We start from the raw sequence: 20,200 nt of genomic DNA on the forward strand, positions 1-20,200 counted from the left end.
CGGAGATAAAACAGCCTTTTCCACACCGTCTGCTCTATACCATTTCAGGGATTTACATTTTGGGCTGCAAGGGGCCCCAGCTACCTTTTAATGACTAAAGGACGTACTATTGCGTACCCATCACCATTATGCGGCAGCCTATTTGGATGAAATAGTCATCTACAGTCTTTCCTGGGAACAGCATATCCATCTTGAAGCAGTTCACATGACCCTATGAAAAGCCGGCCCCACGCAAATCCGGATAAGTGTACCTTGGGTACCAATTCCATCAGATACTTAGGATACCATGTTCAGGAAGGAAAGATTAGCCCCCAGGTGGACAGGGTGAAGGCAATCAGAGACCTACCCCGTCCTGTGTATAAGAAAGGCATCAGGTAATTTCGTGGACTAGTAGGGTACTACCACTGGTTTATGCCCTGTTTTTCCGCAATGGCTCCCCCTTAACTAACTTGTTGTTGGGTAAAGAACCGACAGAATCGGATTATTGAATGGTCTCCCACCCAACAGCAGAGCTACGAGTGGTTAAAGGACACTTTGTATGGGGACCCTGTCCTGATTTCCCCTGATTTTAATCAAAAGTTTGTCCTACAGCTGGACACCTCTGACAGAGGGTTCAAGGCCATCTTGTCGTAACCAGACCAGACTGTTCATCTTCAACTAGTTGCGTGCGTGAGTAGAAAGTTCTTGCCATGGGAAACACATTACACTACTATAGAGAGAGAGTGCCTAGCCATCAATCGGGCTATGAAAGCCATGCATTACTATTTGATAGACATAACATAACATAACATGTGTACTTGTAAAGCGCACGTTCACCACTACGGGTATCTTGGCGCTGAATAACAGATGTTTGTTGTTACCCAACTCAATGGTACTCATTTTATCGACCTCAGATGGATGAAAGGCTGAGTGGACCCGCCGGGATTTGAACCTGTGACCATGAGGCCGAACACAGGCCCCTGTAGTAGACGCATTATTCCACTGAGCCACCAGACCCGGTTTGGTGGCTCAGTGGACGTCCCTTTGTACTGCTCACTGATCATGCACCTCTGGTCTGGCTTGCCCAAAATAAAGACAACAACTCCTGAGTACTTTGTTCTTAGCCCTCCAACTATTCTTGTTCCAGACACTTCATCATCCTGGGAGACTTCGGGGCAATGCTGATTGCCTATCCCGGTCTGCTATATCCTCATGACATAATCAGCCATTCCTGGATGGGGTGTCCTGTGGCCAGAAGGTTGGGGAAGCAGGAGCAATTGCCTCGGGCGTAGACCCCGGGGGCACAACGAGATCAAAGGCTAGGGTTCTAGTCATCAGCCAGAACACACCCCTTGAGTTCACCGAGGCCATTAATAGGAGGGCTGAGACGGAGTTAGGTGTGTACAGCGAAGGAGTGGTGGAGTAAGCGGCACTGGAGGAAGGAGAGCGACTTACGAGCATGGAGGATGGAGGACAGCTACAGGATACTGGTGGGAGGAAGGTTGATCCAAAGGACGACAGCGGGACCTACTCGTCGGAGGAGGTGTGGACACCGGTGTGGGTTGTTCCGGCGATCACCAACCAAGGAATAGCAGTGCTCTTGAAAGAGCTTGAGAACCCACTGGGAGGAGAGTACGGCGTGCACCATACTCCAGGGAAAGGCGATATGGACGAGGTAGCTGGGGCTCTAATCTAGAGTAGCCGCCTCAGTCATGTGACTCAAAGGGGTGAACACAGTGTGGTTTGGTGGGTAGTGGCATGTGGGTACTTGGTCGGGATAGAACTGGTAGGGCGGGGTGCACCAGGGAGCTTCCCACGTGTAACGGATACAGTTTATCATGGAAGGTGGGGAGAACACGGATGAACGACTTGTTCTGTACACGCGAGTGCTATCGCATGGTCGGAACGCAATGGTGGCCATATAACCAAGTCAGGAAAGGCTCAGTTTGGCCGTTGAGACTCACAGTTTGTGCTTCTCCAAGGTGTCAGTATCGGTATCCCAGCATAATGTTTAGCCAGTTATCTAAGACCTCCGTTTTCCTTCTTTATTTCCACGAGGGTGACAACTAGCTGGTTGTGGAAGAGCACGCCAAACAAAGAGGGCAGAAGAAAGACATGAACTAATTAAGGGGCTCCATATGGAATGCCTTTGAAGAACTATCCTGCTTGTCTGTGATACTGCACATAAATCCATATATACTTACCTATACTGGTCTCCGTCACACTTCACTACCCATTACAATACAGAAGTGTAACGTGCACATCCCAAAATTAAAACAAAGACCCTCAATCTAACCAACAGCTGAGAGGCATAACATGGAGCCCAAAATCCTAGTTTGTTTATAACCTGCGGCCTTTGCATATAACCCAAAGTGCTGAAAGAACATATTGCTAGCCCTAATTTCTTCTTCTCAGAATCGTAACAACCACAGCACAGAATCTATCTTAGCTTACAGCCCAAGCCCATAACCCAGAATTAAGAAATCAAATTACAGCCAAAAAGTATGACACCAATGCACATCCCTTCCCGTTCAGACTCCCCCAGCAAACACCCTGTAAGCCTAACCCATAACCCAGATAAAATCTTTAACAGCCCAAAAATATAACCCAATAGCCCGAAATATAATCAAAGTTCCCCAGAATCATCATACCACAAAGAAAAAATCTATGCATCCCACTCCCAGGATCTTAACCCAACAACCCAGGACCATAATCTCATAATCCAGAAACCTGATGGGTACAGAGAAAATCCAATTGTGCAACACGTGAGCTTCACCCCATAATCTGTGATTCTAGATCCCCAAATAGATAATCCTAAACCCCAGAATCAAGATTCCTAATTCTCACGAACTAAAAACCCATCTTTCAAAGCCCAGAATAAAAACAATAAATTCTATTCCCCACAATCAGAACCCTACAGCTCAGAATCTCCAAAGATCCGAATCCTGACCCTACTGATTGGATTAGAAGCCCTACAGTCAGAATCAGAACCGTCTAGTGTACAGAAAACTAACTTTACATTCCAGTATTGGAACCTACATAATACAGATGTCTAACTCACACATCCCAGAGCCCTAATCTCTTTGTGCATCTTCATGCTTTTACAGACCCCATAATCCAAACCTTCAGACCATTGGCCATTGTGAATCCATTTTAGTCAGCATTGTGAAGGGGCATTTGGGAGTAATGTTTGGAGACAAACTCACCAGCGAGATATCGGGCAATGGGTTAACGCTAGACTGTATGGGTTCCCCATTCTCCTCTGGGTCGACATTATTCTGCAAGTGAAAAAATACATATGAGGCACAACAGAGCCAGTGAGAGACAGACTAGCTGTGGTGATGTATTCCAAAGATATCCCTAAGGTCTAACATTAGGCTACATATGGTCTGCTGAGGTCTATGGAGATCTGTGACATCTCTGTGTGACCAGGAAAGGACATGACACAATGCACTAGTGTCTGCGGATCAAGCATTTATTCGTAAGTTTCTGACACAGAGTACATGGCAGAGTAGAATGAAATGAAAACAGAGCCGTAACAATGCAATTTAGAAGAAGAGGCCTGAGGCAACAAGATTTATAGCTTCCCAGGTGGCTCTTACAATGGCCTACTGATCGACTGTGCACTGTGGTTCAAATAAGAACCCAGCAGATCACACATTAGACTGCTAGTCAGCAAAGAGACATCATTCTTCCGACAGCACAAGAGGCAATCTAAGACCTGGAAGCGGCAGGCGGCTGAACAGTGGTGTGGAATGTAATGCTAAAAGGAGACATGATGGAATTGAGGAGACATACTTCATCTGTGTGTGTTGAGGATGGGATCACAAAGCAGGTACAGACATGGGGCACAACAGAAGCGAAGGAAACTCGAAAGGTAGACAAGTCAGAAATATGGACCGAGAGCTTATAGCAAGGCTGTGAGGTCCCGCTTTAACACCCCATGCTCCTAATACCAGCATCTTTTTTTCCTGGAGAGATGGTGGTGCTGCACACAAGACTGTGTAACAAGAGGCACTGGATTCACATCAGTGTGCCGACACCAAGGCCATCAACACCCCTCGGATAGCAAAAAGGCAGCACTGAGGTGTCTGTCTTTTTCTAATATTTCCAGCAGTTTTGTACCCAAAACGCCTGGAGGAGACTCATCACACTAAGCCTTTCTCTTCCTTGCTACTCATTATGTTAGACTTTGGAGATATATTATCTAGACTAGTGCTCCCAAAACATTTTAGAACCATGACCCAGTTTTCTCAATGACAAACTTTCGAGAGGAAGGCGATTTTTTAATGTAACTAAAGCACTATGTGGTCGGACAATGTAATTTACAGGCAGAACATTTTCCATTGACATGGCTCACACAGTTAACACAAACATACAGTTTTACTGATAAAACTATAATGCATATAAATGATAATGTGTGGAAATGGATTTCAGTGACAATTTATTTGTACATCACAGAGTAAAATGTCTTGATTTGTTTTGATCCTATTAAAAAATTGTATCCATTCCACTTCAGAACTACAAAACAAATGTGCTTCATTTTTGCTTTCCTAACTGCTGAATATGTACATTTAATTTACAGGTATTTACAGTTTGTTGTGTATTTTTTTAAAAAAAAGTACATCTTACAGCCTTTCCTTTCACATACCTCACTTTTGTAAACACCAATCAGCAATCTGTCAGAAGACATGGCCTAATATTTGACCTCTGCCCTGTTGTAGCTGATGAGACACAGGCGCATGTCTTTCCTTCACTTCCCTACTATGGTGGACGTGTAGTGTGGTATCCGTCGTCCACGAAGAGCTAAGGTTCTGTCTCTGGCTGACTCACAGGTAAGGAGGTGACCAAAGACATAGAACTGAATTTGTAAGAAATGAATTCAGACTGAAGGAATGATGTTGTGGGCCTGAAGTGCTGGGCTACTGTCGTCAGTGGACCATCGAGCATGTAAACGCGGCTCCGCTGGACCTATCTGAAAAGTCTTCAACCTTGGCATAGCTCTTGACGGTTGCCTTCTTGCATGGGTCCAGATTACAGCTGTATTCCAAGAAGCAATATTGTCTTTGTATGCACGTTCCTACACTGTTCAACACTTCTCTATATATGATGCGACTTTACTCCGCCTGAGCCTTAAAAAATAACTTTCAAACCACACTTTATTGCCTGGAGGCACCCTTTGAGCCAAAAACATCACTTTAGAGTGGAATACCAGTATCACCTAGGGTGATCATTGTTATTCAAGCTTGTCACAGTATGTTATAAGACATCTATAACACATCCCTACCCTTTCCTTGTTCCCCCTCACCAATGGATGGATGGACCTCCTCCTTTACTGTTATTAGCTTTCGCTTCGCATTATTTTGTACAGTAATTCATGTTGAAATGCTATGAGCAATGCACATACCAACAAGACTCCAAAAAAGATAGTACCTATAGTGACCTTTCAACCTTCGTATACGTTGTAGACCCTGAGACAGACCAAGTTATCTAATGCTGCCTTTGTAGAATATCATGTCCAGACATGTTGTCCTATAAGAACATCACAGCAAAAATAGCAAGACCCAAAACATCTTGTTGTAAGTATACATTGTGAAGCATAGATCTGCTATCCTATCACATCTTTATACCATGGAAGTGTATATATGGTCACAGTACATTACTAATAGCAAATTTACATACCATGAATGTTTATATATCATCACAATACATACTTAACTGCACATCTACGTACCTTGAAAGTTTATATAGCATCACAGTACATTATTAATAGCAAATTTACATACCATGGAAGTTTATATATCATCACAATACATACTTAACTGCACATCTACATCCCTTGAAAGTTTATATATCACGGTACATTACTAAAGCACATTTACATACCTTGAACGTTTCTATATCATCACAATACATTCTTAACTGCACATCCAAATACCTTGAAAGTGACTGTACTACTAAATATCGAGGCTATACATATCATGGTACAAGAATATTGTGGACAAAATACTGAAGACCAAAATATGAAACTGGTGAGAGCATATAGAGGAAGCATAGATGTGTTATTCCTAAGTCCACATCTACGTACCTTGAAGATATTAACGACGGAGGCTCACCGTGTCCATATCGTGCTGGCTGATATTTTTGCTATGATAATGTTATAGCAGGACACCTAAAGCCCCATATTCCTGTAGTATAAGAAGTGGACGCGTCAGCAAGAAAGAGCTATCTAAGCATGTAGTTCAGCAGATGCGCCTTCTTGCCTCAATTCACTGTAAGGTTTACATACATGTCCCTGTGATGCAGAGATATGAGAGGGCAGTAGAGAGAAGTAGGGAGTAGCGTAGTGAGCTTATGGTACAGAGGAATGGGGGAGGGAAAATGGGAGTAGAGATCAAACACATTGAAAAGTGCATTTGAGGGAAGTGTTTGTGGGGTGCAGAGATATTGATACCAGCTGATGCCCGATGGACCAAGATCAATGCTTTATCTATCATTCTTAAAATGGCTCAGAGCCCTGTGAAGAGATGTCAATGCTTTTTGTGAACAGGATTACCAATGTGCTTTGCTTGCTTTTCAAAAATCTAAAACGCCATCCGCACCCCAAATCTTGGACAGATCTTCCATGTGGGAGTTGACATTTCTTCTACAGAAAGCAGAAGATTACTGCACACAAGGTGTTGTTGAAGCTGCAAAATTGATATTTACACTGCAAATGAAATATCTTGCTCGAAGTCCCCTGTCAGGGATTCACACATAAATCAATCATAGATGACACCTTCTGCAAATGAAGCAGGCACATCACAGTGTGCACACAAAGTTTCAGCAACATATCAATTTTCTTTTCGAACTCGTATTAAGACTCAATATTTCAGTGTGCAATACAACCTGTCGCATACATCAATGACTCTAGCTGTTACGCATCGTCAGAACTATTTGTATGTGTGGGATCTGGCGAGGGTGAGGGAAGATTCATTTCCCTACAAAAGTAAAAAGAAATTACCTGCTGCTTTTGGGAAACCCATTCATGCGCTGCACACAAAAGAAGCGTTTTACGGCTGCACAGTACTGGTGAGATGTTGTTAACACACCCACCATAAGCACCAGTTACATACGTTAACATCCCATCAGTACTGGGCACTTACTAGAATCCTCGCAGAATGGAGAATAACTGCATCAACCTCGTTTTACTAGGCAGATCTCTGTCTTATAGTCACTTTTTCTTGGGACTTACAGTCGTGTTTACTAAGCCTGGGCGGTGAACTCTGCTCCACTTGCGAAGTTTGTAGAGTTTTCCGCACTCTGCATTACGTGGAGCTCGCTAGGTTCTGTAAAACTCCGCTTCGCGTTGCAGAGCAGAGTTTTTTTCCTCGCTCGCGTTTGTCAATGTCAAGTTGGTGAGCGCAAGCGAGGAAAATCCACCTCCCTGCGAGATTTTTCCTCGTTCATGATTGTCAACATCAAGTTGGCGAGCATGGAAAATCAACCTCCCTGCAAGATTTCTCAATGCAGGCGGTCAAATTTCTCATTGCAAGTGGTCGCATATGCTCATGATGACCGCTCACGTTGTGAAACCGTCCGTTTTGCGGTGAGAAAGCTGCAGCTCTAGTAAAAATCTACTCAAGCGGCAGAAAGGAATCAAGGCCTGCTTGTGCTGTACATGGTGCCGTTCACAATGATTGCACAGTGCGGACAAGCACCTGGCACTAAAAATCACCGCTAACTGACATTTATCTAACACACTCCGCTGCTCACAGAGCTCCGCGTAATGTGGCGGAGTTTTTTTGCACTTTGCGGAGTTCCACTTAGTGGAACTACGCAAACTACATCCAGGCTTAGTGTTTACCACCTGCTCTAAGCAGGTACCAATTGTGTCTGGAGTGGGGGGATGGTAGGAAGAAGCATTACATGCACTATCATTTATTTTTGCATTTTTGTATAGTGCAAACTGAGTGCTTTACGTGGGGAGATGTCATTCCTATGCCCACAGTTCAGTGGGCACCATCTATTTTCTGTTGGCTCTTTGGAGAGGGGGACGGGATGCAGACCTCAAATGACATGACCGAACGGCATGAGGAGAGATCTCACAAAAGTTTTTTATTTTGTCATCCAAGTAAAGAATTCTACCCCCTACTCCCCCCTTTAATGAGCTTCACTTGGTAAAGGTGCCCAGCTCAGACTTGAGGGAACACACGCGCTGTGCATGGTCTTGGCTCTAGAGATCAATGGTGGAAGTGCTTAAGGAAAGTATGGGAGCTGAGATCATGAGTACAAAGAGTGTGGGGGGGGTCAGACATGGCTAAAAAAGAACAAAAGATTCTGCAACTATTTTGCTGGACTTTGACTTACAGGTAACTGAATATAAATGACAACTCAAAGTAACTTACAAGTCAAGTCAAGTCAAAAAGCTTTATTCGAGAATTTCTCATAAAAGCAATACACACAATAATTATTAAAATCATACGACATAAATATACGAACCATCAATTTAGAAAAGTAAGTATAAATACAATAAATTAACACAGTGCCAATATTACATTCATCTGGACGATTAATTCCTAGGCAATTGTTCTCTGCCTAATGGACCATGCCCACCCCAGGAATTTGGCAGTTGCGACAGTCAATTGGAGGCAGGAGCTAGTGGAGATAATTCTCATAGCTACAGAACCATTGGGAACGCTTAAATTTCTACAAGCCGGTGCTAGCCAAATACGCCGAGGGGCTGTGTAGGCCTTGCAGGAAAACAAGAAGTGCCCAATGGACTCTTTAGTAGTTCCACAGGCAGGACAGGTAATATTAGTGGACCACCTCCACCTCCCGGTTAAAGACCTTAAGGGGAGGGCACCTATCCTCAGTTGAAAGAAAAGTTTCCTATCCCTTGGGTTAGTTATAATATCCCAAAATAGTTCTAATATAGGGAGGGACTTAACCTCCAAGAAACGACCAGACATAGAGCCTGCGTCAGATTTTCTCCATGCCTGCTCGAACACATAGGCCCAATACAGCTCCTTAATTGTTTGCTTGCTTGGGAAGGCGGCTTCTTGTGGAGTGTCCCATAGCATCTTCAACCCAAGCATACATAGCAATGCTCTAAGTTTGGTCAGCCATTTGATTTTATGAAAAACGTCGGCCTTAATCACAGCCGCAAAGCCCTCAGCATAATGCTTAAGTACTGGTGTAGTCCAAAGCCGCCTCCAATACAAGATCGGGCGTAGCCTTGCCAAATCCCCTACTGCCTTCCTTCCCAAATCATATCTGAGTGGGATCAGGGGTGTACTTTTAGGGAGACCAGTTAATGACCTGAGAAACTTATTCTCAGACATCTGCATCGAATTAAGGTGGCCAAATCCCCACAATTCTGCACCATACAGTGCAGATCCCAGAGTTTTTGCTTCGTACACCTTCAGAACTGGTGCAATAGGTTTCGACTGTGATTTCCTGTGCTCAAGCCCAAGGATTCCAGACACTTGCCTATGCTTTAAGGCTGCCAGTTCAATATGCTGAGCCCATCTTGAATCGTCAGTTATGTAAATGCCCAGATAAGTAAAGGCTCTGACTACATCCAGGGGGCGTTCACTCAAATACAGCCTGGGTCTGACACTACGGTGCGGGTTAAAAAACATGAGTTTGGTCTTTGCCACGTTAACTTCCAGACCATAATTCCTACAAAAATCGTCAAAAATACAGAGAGCACTTTGCAGGCCACTAGGAGTCTTGGACATGATCAACGTATCGTCGGCGAACATCAAGATCGGTATCTTGATGCCCGCCAACGAGGGTGCGTCCACATTCTCAGCTAACATTCTGGCCACTACCCCATTAATAAACAAAGAAAAGAGCAGGGGCGCCATCGCACATCCCTGTCGCACGCCCCGTTCTACCGGAAAATCATCAGTAGTCTCGCCCTGCGTACCCCACTGTATCCTAGCGAAATTTGCCTCGTGTAACCGCATAACCATAGTCAACAGGTCGTCAGGCAGACCCAGGCTTCTTATTTCAGACCACAACTTGGACCTAGGCACCAGGTCAAAGGCAGCCCGCAAGTCTACAAAAGCAGCGTACAAGCTGCCGCCACCCAGCGCCACAGTCCGCCACTGAACCAGAGTGAATCGGAACACCTGGTCCATCGTACTAGTAGCCCTCCGGAACCCTGCTTGATAGGGCGATAATGCATTGTGCTCATCTACCCAATTCATGAGTCTATTTACAACCATCCTCCCCACAACCTTTTGAATGGTCGCTATCAAACTAATAGGCCGATAGTTCCCAGGCGACCCCCTATCGCCCTTCTTAAATATGGGAATGATGATTGCACCCCTGCAACTCATCGGTACCGGTGCTCCTTGAGCAACTGCGTTAGCTAGGAGAAGGATGTATCTACCCCATCTTTCCTTATCATAAGTAAAGAGATCTGCCGGAACCCCATCCATCCCAGGGGCTCTACCCGACGATACAACACTTAGAGCCAACAAAACCTCTTTGAGGCTAAAAAAAGGCTCATTCGGGTAGACAGCCTTAAACCCTTCCATCTCCCTGCCAGGATTAGGTTCAGCATATTGGGGCTTAAAATATTTAACCCACTCCTCCTCCTGAACATTGTTATCAGGGCAATCGGGCACACCACCGCTCCCCCATCTGACAATGCTCCAAAAAAGCCTGGAGTCCTTGGAGCCTCAGGCTTCCAACAACTCGCTCCAGTGCCTCTCGTCCCACTCCTTTTTAGCTGCGACTATACAATCTTTATAATTACTTCTAGCGCCACGAATTACCACCAAATCCCTAGACTTAATAGCACTGCCCAGGGTCAACCTTGCCGTCCTGCACTGTGCATTATACCACTTCGCAGTCTTCTTAGGGGCCCTGCTGTTATTAATCCTACCTACCTTCTGGAAGTGTGACTTGATAGTTAAAAAGAGTGAATCATGAGTTATTGTCCCTTCCTGCGACCCCTGGGTAGCAGTGGCAACCTGCTCCAAGGCCTCAATAGCTCTATCCACCTCCATATTTATACTAGCCATAGAATCTTGGTTGGCCAATACACGGGGCCATTTTAACCGACGTGTGTTATTGGAAGAAACTGGTAGAGGGAGACCTTCCCACTCTGTTCGAACATTCCCGCTAGGCAAGGTCCACCATCTGTGGCAAATACACAGAGGATCGTGATCACTTTCCAACCTGTGTATAACCTCCATGTCATTAACCTGGTTCCATATTTCCAAGTTACACATAACATAGTCTGTTCTGCTCCTGTTCCGATTATTATCAAAGGTGCAAGCCCCCATCCTATCACTCTTGGTTCTCCCATTCAACGCACGGAGGCCTCTCTCTAGACAGATAGCATTTAGGCAAATGATATCGTCGGACCATCGTTTTATTGGTTCAAGATCAAGTGGAGGGACACCCCAATGCCTATCCTCTTCTGTCCCTATACAGTTATCACCTGTATCTAGTTGTTCGAATGTACGGTTAAAGTCACCAGCAATTATAATATTGCTAACCAGGGAATGGGTCTCTAAGAGAGCCACCAAGGAAGCTAAAACTTCTGACTTCCCACCCTTGTTGCCCCTAACGTATACATTGTATAGGTTAAGGCACCCTTGTGGTCCCAAATCTAGGTTTATAAGTTGGATATCCCTGCTCCCTGTCTCGATAACTCTAATATTTAGACACAGGTTTTGCCGGACCCAGATCGTCAGACCTCCCATAGGTCGGCCCTTTTTACCCTTAGTGGCTGGGACAAAATAGTTCAAAAAGCCCTAAAGGAACATGGGTTCACACACCCATGTCTCTTGAAATAGACAGATATCAAAACCATTGACAAAGTCAACCCACTCTTGCGACTCCTGTTTGTGACGCAAGCCCGCTATGTTCCATGACATTAAACTTCCAGCCCCAACCCCGCCTTTGTTAAGATCGTTCCTGCCTGAGACAGACAAAAGCGATGGCACATTAGAGGTTGTAGTTGAACCTTTTTCGTCTGCAACAGGAGTCACACCAACCATCAAGACATCCTCCCTACAAGTATTATCATAGATAATGATGGGATCACGATCAGTAAGGAGAGCAGGCCAAACTATTTGATTGCTAGAAGATACATTACGTTGCGGAATCACGCGGGTAACACCCCCGGTCGGGCGAGCCCGCGAGCCCCACAACAGCTGTAATCTTCAATCGCACCCTTCCATATCTGTGAGCACATCGAACCTACTTACAGTCTCCAAAGGTGTGAAAGGTCTTAGATGGTCCATTCTCCTACTAGTGCTTGTATTGAATCTAGGAGGAACAATATTCCACACAAAGGGGTCAGGAAGAGGTGCTAAGTATTGTGCTTGTGCAGGGTGCCCCATATTATAAGGTACTGAATAGTTTGGGTAAATGGGTGCTTGGCCGCTGACATGAGTTGTAGGGAACACAAGTGATCTGGGATAGAAGTATGTCAAAGCACGAGGTATGATGGAGTTCATTCCATTGCACAAAGGCCAGTTTAATATGTGGTTGACCACACGTGGATCTCTGAAATTGACCACGACTACATCACCCTCGAGATCTTTACTTCTGCCACCCAACCATGGGAGTCGCCGAACATGCACTATTTCACCATTGATGTTATTTGGGATTGGTCTATATGTACTAAACCAGTGCATGATTTTGTTTTTTAATTGGGCAAACCCTTCCCTTTTGTTATCTGTCAATGTGGGGACCCCCGTCAAAACAACCACATAGGGCACAGCTTCAGGGGGGAGTTCAACTATTGGACCTTTGTTCATTGGAGCCCTTGTATATCCAGTACTTCCCCCCCTCCCGCATTTTTCCTGCAGATACATTATCTGTTCCTCTCATAGGATCGTTTGCAGGAATTACAGTTGATTTATTTACCAACACTGGGGGAGGTGGCCTTTGTTGGTGGAATTTTGCTAGATTGGGAGATACTGATGTAACGTTAGGGTCTGAGCCATTTGGTTGTACAGCCAGATTTGGGGGGGACACCGCCGTACTCACAATAACCCTAGTTGCGACATCCTTGCTGCTAATAACAGACTCAATAACCTCAAGACGTTTCTCCACCCTCTTTAGCCCCTCGATGATTGGAGAGATGAAAGACCAAATTAATTGTTCCATGCTATCTGGTAAAAGGGTGGAGAGTGCTGTTTTCAATGGGGAGTTGGCAGAAATGGCAATGGGTACAATGTTACTTGCTTCCTTGTCAATATGGATAGATTTAGGGGGGTTAGCTAATACAGCTACTGGCGCCTGGTCTATTCTAATGGTCGGCTTAGAAGACCTGCCAAAGTCTTTGTGGCCAATCTTGGGTTTTTGGTGTTCGCCCCCTTTGCGTCTTCTTTTACCTGGAGGGGGGCCATGTACCTTCGGCGGGATTGATTTAATCGTCTTATGTCGAACAGATTTTCCCCTGCTGGTAGTTGGATTAGTTAAATTGACAATTAGGGCACTAGGACTAGGGAGGGGAGTATGACTGCAAGACTGTTCGATGAAAAGGGTAGGTGTGGGTATAGAATCACGTAGCAGAAGAGGGACACTCTCAAAAGACATAAGGTCATCGATACCACTGGGACTTACTCCACTGAGAGGGAGGGCGTAAGGAGTGAGATCTTTTGAAGCCCAGTTTTTCAGGCATTCGACCGAGCGACGGCGCTCCGCCCTACGCTCTTCTAGTGTTACCTCCCTATCTAGATCGGTGGAAACCCTTGTGAAATAGCTGTCGAGAGTGCCATTTGGCAACCCCCCCGGCTTTTCTAAAGTAGCATTAGCCAGACTCTGGGCCATAGCAACAGTACTAGCAAACAAATCAATACAACATACAAAGGAACGCAAGGGAATGGGCCCAGCCCAGCCTCACTCGGCCTCTGAGGGCCTAAGAGGGCCCGCCCTTTGCCCGGGCTTCGCTCCGGACTTCGCCCCGCACGCGTCCCGCTGACGCGAAAGTAAGTGTGGCTAAAATAAGGAGAAGGAGGAGTCAGGAAGAGGAACCAGGTGCGGCAGGTAAGCTGTTCGCAAGGCGCCCTGGTCCTCGCAGTCCCAGGAATTAAAAACCAAAGTTTAAAAATCAACGTTGTCCTCCTGAAGCGTGGTTCGTGTCCTCCGTTGCAGCCCAGATCAAGTTTGCACAGTGGTGAAGCCTACGAGCGGCACCCACGAAGCGGGGGCCGCGAGGCTCTAAATGTTAGGCGGAGGAGGAGTCGGGAAAAGGAACCAGGTGCGGCAGGTAAGCTGTTCGCAAGGCGCCCTGGTCCTCGCAGTCCCGGGAATTAAAAAACAAAGTTTAAAAATCAACGTTGTCCTCCTGAAGCGTGGTTCGTGTCCTCCGTTGCAGCCCAGATCAAGTTTGCACAGTGGTGAAGCCTACGAGCGGCTCCCGCGAAGCGGGGGCCGCAAGGCTCTAAATGTTAGGCGGAGGAGGAGTCGGGAAGAGGAACCAGGTGCGGCAGGTAAGCTGTTCGCAAGGCGCCCTGGTCCTCGCAGTCCCGGGAATTAAAAATCAAAGTTTAAAAATCAACGTTGTCCTCCTGAAGTGTGGTTCGTGTCCTCCGTTGCAGCCCAGATCAAGTTTGCACAGTGGTGAAGCCTACGAGCGGCCGCCGCGAAGCGGGGGCCGCGAGGCTCTAAATGTTAGGCGGAGGAGGAGTTGGGAAGAGGAACCAGGTGCGGCAGGTAAGCTGTTCGCAAGGCGCCCTGGTCCTCGCAGTCCCGGGAATTAAAAACCAAAGTTTAAAAATCAACGTTGTCCTCCTAAAGCGTGGTTCGTGTCCTTCGTTGCAGCCCAGATCAAGTTTGCACAGTGGTGAAGCCCGATCACTGATCAAGTTGACTGCTCCTCTCTTCAGCCTTTCCGTCGTATCTCATTTTATGTCCAAATCGAGTATTATTTGCGTGTCTCACTGAGCAGTTGGATGTTGCCGCAGCTTCTCATCACCACGTCCTGTAAGTCCACTTATTTGTGGGAAAACCTTTTCTCTGGTAGGATAGTAAAGCTGGTTAGTGCGATCACCTCAGTGGTCTGTAGGTGCAACCAAAGTCACTGATTTGAATCCTGGTTCATGCATGGGGGACATATTGATGTGTAATTTATAGTGCAAAACGGTCCATGACATGGCTGGAGAGCCCTCTGATTACTTAAGTCATTACATTCACAAACTAGCTTGCACACTGTACAACTAGGCTGTCGCATAAGGATTGCGGTTACATTTTTACAGTGTTTTCAAACGTTATGTTTTTAAAAGTAAGTTGACTTTACCGAGTGAAAACTATTTTTTACAGGTTGCCAATAAAAGGACAGCTTGTGGATTGTGTCAATCAAAGCTTATGCTCGCTCCCAAGCAGCCTTCAGATTTTCGGATTTAAAATATGGCATATTTACATTTCTTTCAGGGCCCCTGGAGGAAGCCTTTTCTTCTTTAGCTGCGTCTCCCTTCTCTCACCTCACAGTAGGAGATACCCTTCTTCCCTGCTTTCCATGGCTTGGCATGGCATGGCATGTCATGGCATGGCATGACCTGGCTTGGCAGTTCGGGCTGGACTGTGCCCATGAGGCACAGGGTCAAGACTGATTTGCATATGGCTGGGTTCAAACTGGAATGGCATGGTGAGCAAAAAAACGATGGATTTAGGCCCAGATCTCTGTACTGGGGTGAATGTATGACATTGTTCTGCATTCTGTCCATCAATTGTTGTTTTTGCTTCCATCTGTGGCAGCCCAACCATTCAGGAATGGTTGTTTTTTAATTTAAAAAAAAGTATGGGAACTGTTTCATCAAATTAATAAAGCTTGGGAATGCAGTTCCCCCGTGCCCACTTCGACCTCTGCTGAAGAGACATTGTTTAACATCCCTCTGAGGGAAAGAGCAGAAACTGATTGAATCCCTCTCACAGCAAGGTCTAGAAACCATTGTTCCACTGGCACCCGTCTGAGGAAGAGCTTGAACAAGCATTGGCATAGCCAATAGGTCTCGCCTTTGGGACCTTATAAGTGTTTAGCCATGCAACAGTTGCATAACTAAATACTTATAAGGTCCCAAAAGCGAGACCTATTGGCTATGCTATGTGCGGCCGCGAAAGTGAAAGAGATCGCGGTAAAGCGCGTCGCGCGCGCCCGTGCACATGCACTGTAGCTCTAGGCTGGCCTGGTAGCACTTTTTGGAGCCCTCTCAATAAGTCTCGCCAGACCAGTGCATGCGCTGGGTCAGGCAAGACCTAAAAACAATATGTGTGCCGCGCTAGGTCTCCTACAGAGAAGAACCACGGGCCCAGTGTTAGCGCTGCCCAAGGGCCTCTTCTGTGAGGAAGAACTGGAAAACGTAGACGTGTATTCTTCGGACTAGGGAACGGAGACATTGTTTTGAGTCGCTTTCCTCTGAGGGTGAAGAGCATACATTTTAGTGTGGCCCTCCTAATGGGCTGGAGTGGTACGGGACAGGCGGACAAGGGTATAGCAGTACCCCACACTCCGGGCCTCGCGCCTGCCCTTGAACGCTGCTGCACTGCGCTGTCCTGTGACCCTACAAACCGTGCCTGTGTCGGGCGGGGTGGACGAGACCGGCAGGCCTGCCAGACTTTGGGGCTGCTGGCCAGATCCAGGCAAGGGACGGCGAGGCCGAGCCTTATGAGAGACCTTTGAACGAGATGGTCCACGCCTGATGTTGACCTGCTTCATAAATTACTATGGATTATTGGCACTGATCTCTATACTACACCGATTTCCACCCTGCTCAAATGGTGTCCTTTTCTGAACGTAACTGTGTTGCTCTGGTGCTTATTGTTAACAATCTCTTATCTACCTAATGCTGGACCTGATTTGTAAGCCCCTGGCCACCCTGCCCCACATGGCAGGGCAGTATGCCGGCGACATCTAGTCCCCTAAGGACTGGGAGGTGGAGGGACGGGTTAGTTTTCATTTCTCTGATCAGGTTGGGTCGCAAAATCAAGGGGTCCTGGTTCTGTCTACCGCCACATGCACACATGTCCGTGCCTCACAAATTCAGAGCAGCCACTTTCCACAAACAGAACTGACATTATGACATCGGCATGAGCAGCAGCGCGAGTCCAAAGTGACACATCTACAACTGCCTACCTGACATGACATCAAGATCCTGCATAACCTGTAATCTGCGTTCTAAATGTCAACAGGAAAACACGCTTAACACAAGCCTATTTAGTTAGACACAAGATAGATATCTGTTTCCTCCAGGAAACACACCTTTGTAGCACCTAGACAGCCAAACTACATGCCCGGAGATGGGGAGATGTTTTTTCTGCTGCACACTCCAACTACTCTAGAGGCGTGGCAATACTGGTGCGCAGTGGGTTAGGCTGGTCTACACTGGCATACTCCATTGATCGGGAGGACAGATATGTTGTGATCCATGGCAATTTGGAAAGAAGACGGCTCACTCTGGTGGCAGTATACGGGCCCAATACAGATGATCTTAAGTTTTTTGGTTCAGCTTGGTCCAAAATATCTGCATCTGGTCACAGCGTCTTGATATGGGGGTGATTTCAATGCTATCTTGGATAACACACTTGATAGATCAGGCACCTAACACAGCCTATATCCCCGAGCCATGGCTATGCTCCAGACAATCACCCTGGAACACAACCTGGTGGACGTTTGGAGACAGTCACACCCTGGCACCTGTGAGGGTACCTGTATTTCAGCACACCACATGGCATGATCTAGATTAGATTTTTGGCATATCTCTAATGCCGTCGCAACCTGGACATCCTCAGTTGAACATCCCCCCAAAGACACTTTCTGATCACGCACCTGTACTACTACGATTATCACTGCCCAAGTCTGTCCTTTTGCACCTTTGTGTGGCGCTTGCCCTCAGACGCGGTTTTAGGTACCGCTTTCCGTGAGGAGATACGGAGGGGGGATGGTAGAATACTTTACACGAAATCAAGGGTCAGTGTCCTCATATGCTACACTCTGGAAGGCGTTTAAGGTAGGGATAAGGGGCGACTGCATCGCCAAACAGCCTGGGGTACTGAAGGACATTAGACACACTCTGGAGAGGCTGGAAGGTGAAATTCGTACAACTGAGACAACTTATCACACAAACCAGCTGGAACGCCTTGCAGATCTCAGAGACAAAATATCCAAATATGTAGACGAAGCCCAGAGAGAAGTCCACTTTTTAGGGAAATGTACTATGGCCAGGAAATACGGGGAGAGCGACAGACCCGGTAGGACACTGGCCCCCACACTCAGACTCCCGCGCACTGCCACTTACATCACTGAGTTATTAGACACAGACTCCTCCCCGGTGAGGTCTCCAGAAGCATTACTTACACTTGTCACCAGTTTCTATGTGCATTGTACTCCTCCAAGCTTAACTGCGTGACAACTGACAGAGGAATACTTAGCTACACTCCAGCTGTTATGGCTAGACCAGACGCACTGCGCATATTTGGGTGAATACCCTTCACCATTGACTATATCATACAAGTGATACAAAGCCTACCAGGGGACAAAGCCCCAGGCCTGAGCGGACTCACCTTCCACTTCTATAAAACCTATGCCTCACTGCTAGTACCACACCTCTTGGTTGCCTACCAAGAGGCATTACAGACAGGTACTTTACCCCCTCCATAAGGGAAGTTGTAATCATTATGCTTCTTAAACCCGGGAAATCAGCCAACATGTGAGACTCATATAGCCCTCTATCTCGAATAAATATTGACAATAAAATATATGCTATACTTATTGCCAACAGGCTACAGCCACTGCTTCCTTTAATATTAAGGCCTGACCGATCTGGCTTCGTATCTGGATATTCCACATCACACAATCTACAAACACTTTTCTCAGTTTTACACTATCTGGATCCCCAGGTGTCAGCGCTGGCAGCTCTCCTAGGCACTACCAAGGCATGCATTCGATTCCTTAGAGTGGACATACCTTTTCGCACTATTGACCACTTTCATAAAGCTGATCTAGCTTCTATACACAGGCCCTACTGTGCGGGTCTGACTTAACGACGTCCTCTCGGATCCCTTCCCCGTGACTCGGAGCACACATCAAGGATGTCCCCTAGCAACCCTCCTATTCGTCATAGCAATGGAGCCTTTGGCTGCACGCCTGCAACAACACCACACAAACAGGGGGCTGGGATTCACAGCTAGAGGACTGGTCGTCTTGTTGTATGCAGACGACATCACTCTACAAGTCTGTAACCCCAAAGAGAACCTAGTCCTCCTGATCCATGAGCTTATGCGATTTGGCGAACTATCTGGAGTATACATCAACTGGTCCAAATCTATACTTTCTTCATTAACTGACAGTACAGAACCATTCCCACATGAATACCCATTGACTTGGGCAGAAGGCCCAGTTGAATATCTGGGGGTCTGGCTGAGCAGAGATATACAAGAACTTTGGTCCTTAAATTACGACCAGACACTCACATGGCTGGGGGAGCAGGTCGCCATCTTGTCCAAATTGCCCATATCACTTGCAGGCAGGATAGCCATAGCGAAAATGATTGTCCTGCCATGACAGTTGTACCTCTTTGCCAACCTACCAATACCTCTCACATCCACTTTTTTCAAACACGTCCGTTCCATTATGGTGACACTGGCCTGGGCAGGCAAACAACCTAGAATATCTTGGGAGATACTCATACTTCCAATAAAACAGGGAGGAATGGGAGTTTCCGACTTTGAGTTATACGCGTACTGCGCACGAGCCCCATTTCTACACTATTGGCTCTACCCGTCTCCATATCAACCTCATGTCGCTGTAGAGCTGGATATAGCCGCTCCCACTCCATTGAACACTGCACTTTATCAGCCTTACAAGAACCCAGGCAAAGATGTAAACACAGTGCTGAACATGAGATGGGCGTGGGATGGTCTGCATAGTAGAGCGGGCCTTGCAATACACTATGCTCCAACTATCCCCCTAGCACACAATCTACAACTCCCCCCACTACTAGATCCCGGACCGGTTAAACAGACGTTCGCTGACTTATAACCCGAAGACCAGTTCATCACTCCCCTGCAACCAGTCGAGGGCACCCTACCCAATTTCTCAGATATATTTTTCTACTACCAGCTACGTGCTACATGCCGTGCATTATATCACACCTTTCCGGTGCCCCTTCTCTTCTTTTTGTGCTTGAACAGATGCTCACTGATCCCTCCCCCGGTAAATTGATAAGACGCATATACAGTATCACACCGTGTTCCTCCCTGATACTCACCC

The 20,200-nt window shown here is 46.5% G+C and overlaps 1 protein-coding gene across 1 annotated transcript in view; it reads right to left on the reverse strand.

Moving 5' to 3' along the window:
- WHRN (whirlin) overlaps positions 1-20,200 on the reverse strand; it is an 822,559-nt gene that overhangs the window by 58,006 nt on the left and 744,353 nt on the right. The window contains exon 9 of the mRNA XM_085611878.1: positions 3,186-3,257. Within this exon, the coding sequence (XP_085468004.1) occupies positions 3,186-3,257 (72 nt within the window). The remainder of the gene's footprint in view (positions 1-3,185; positions 3,258-20,200) is intronic.

This window comes from Triturus cristatus, chromosome 1_2, assembly GCF_964204655.1.
Source record: "Triturus cristatus chromosome 1_2, aTriCri1.1, whole genome shotgun sequence".
Classification (NCBI taxonomy): Eukaryota; Metazoa; Chordata; class Amphibia; order Caudata; family Salamandridae; genus Triturus; species Triturus cristatus.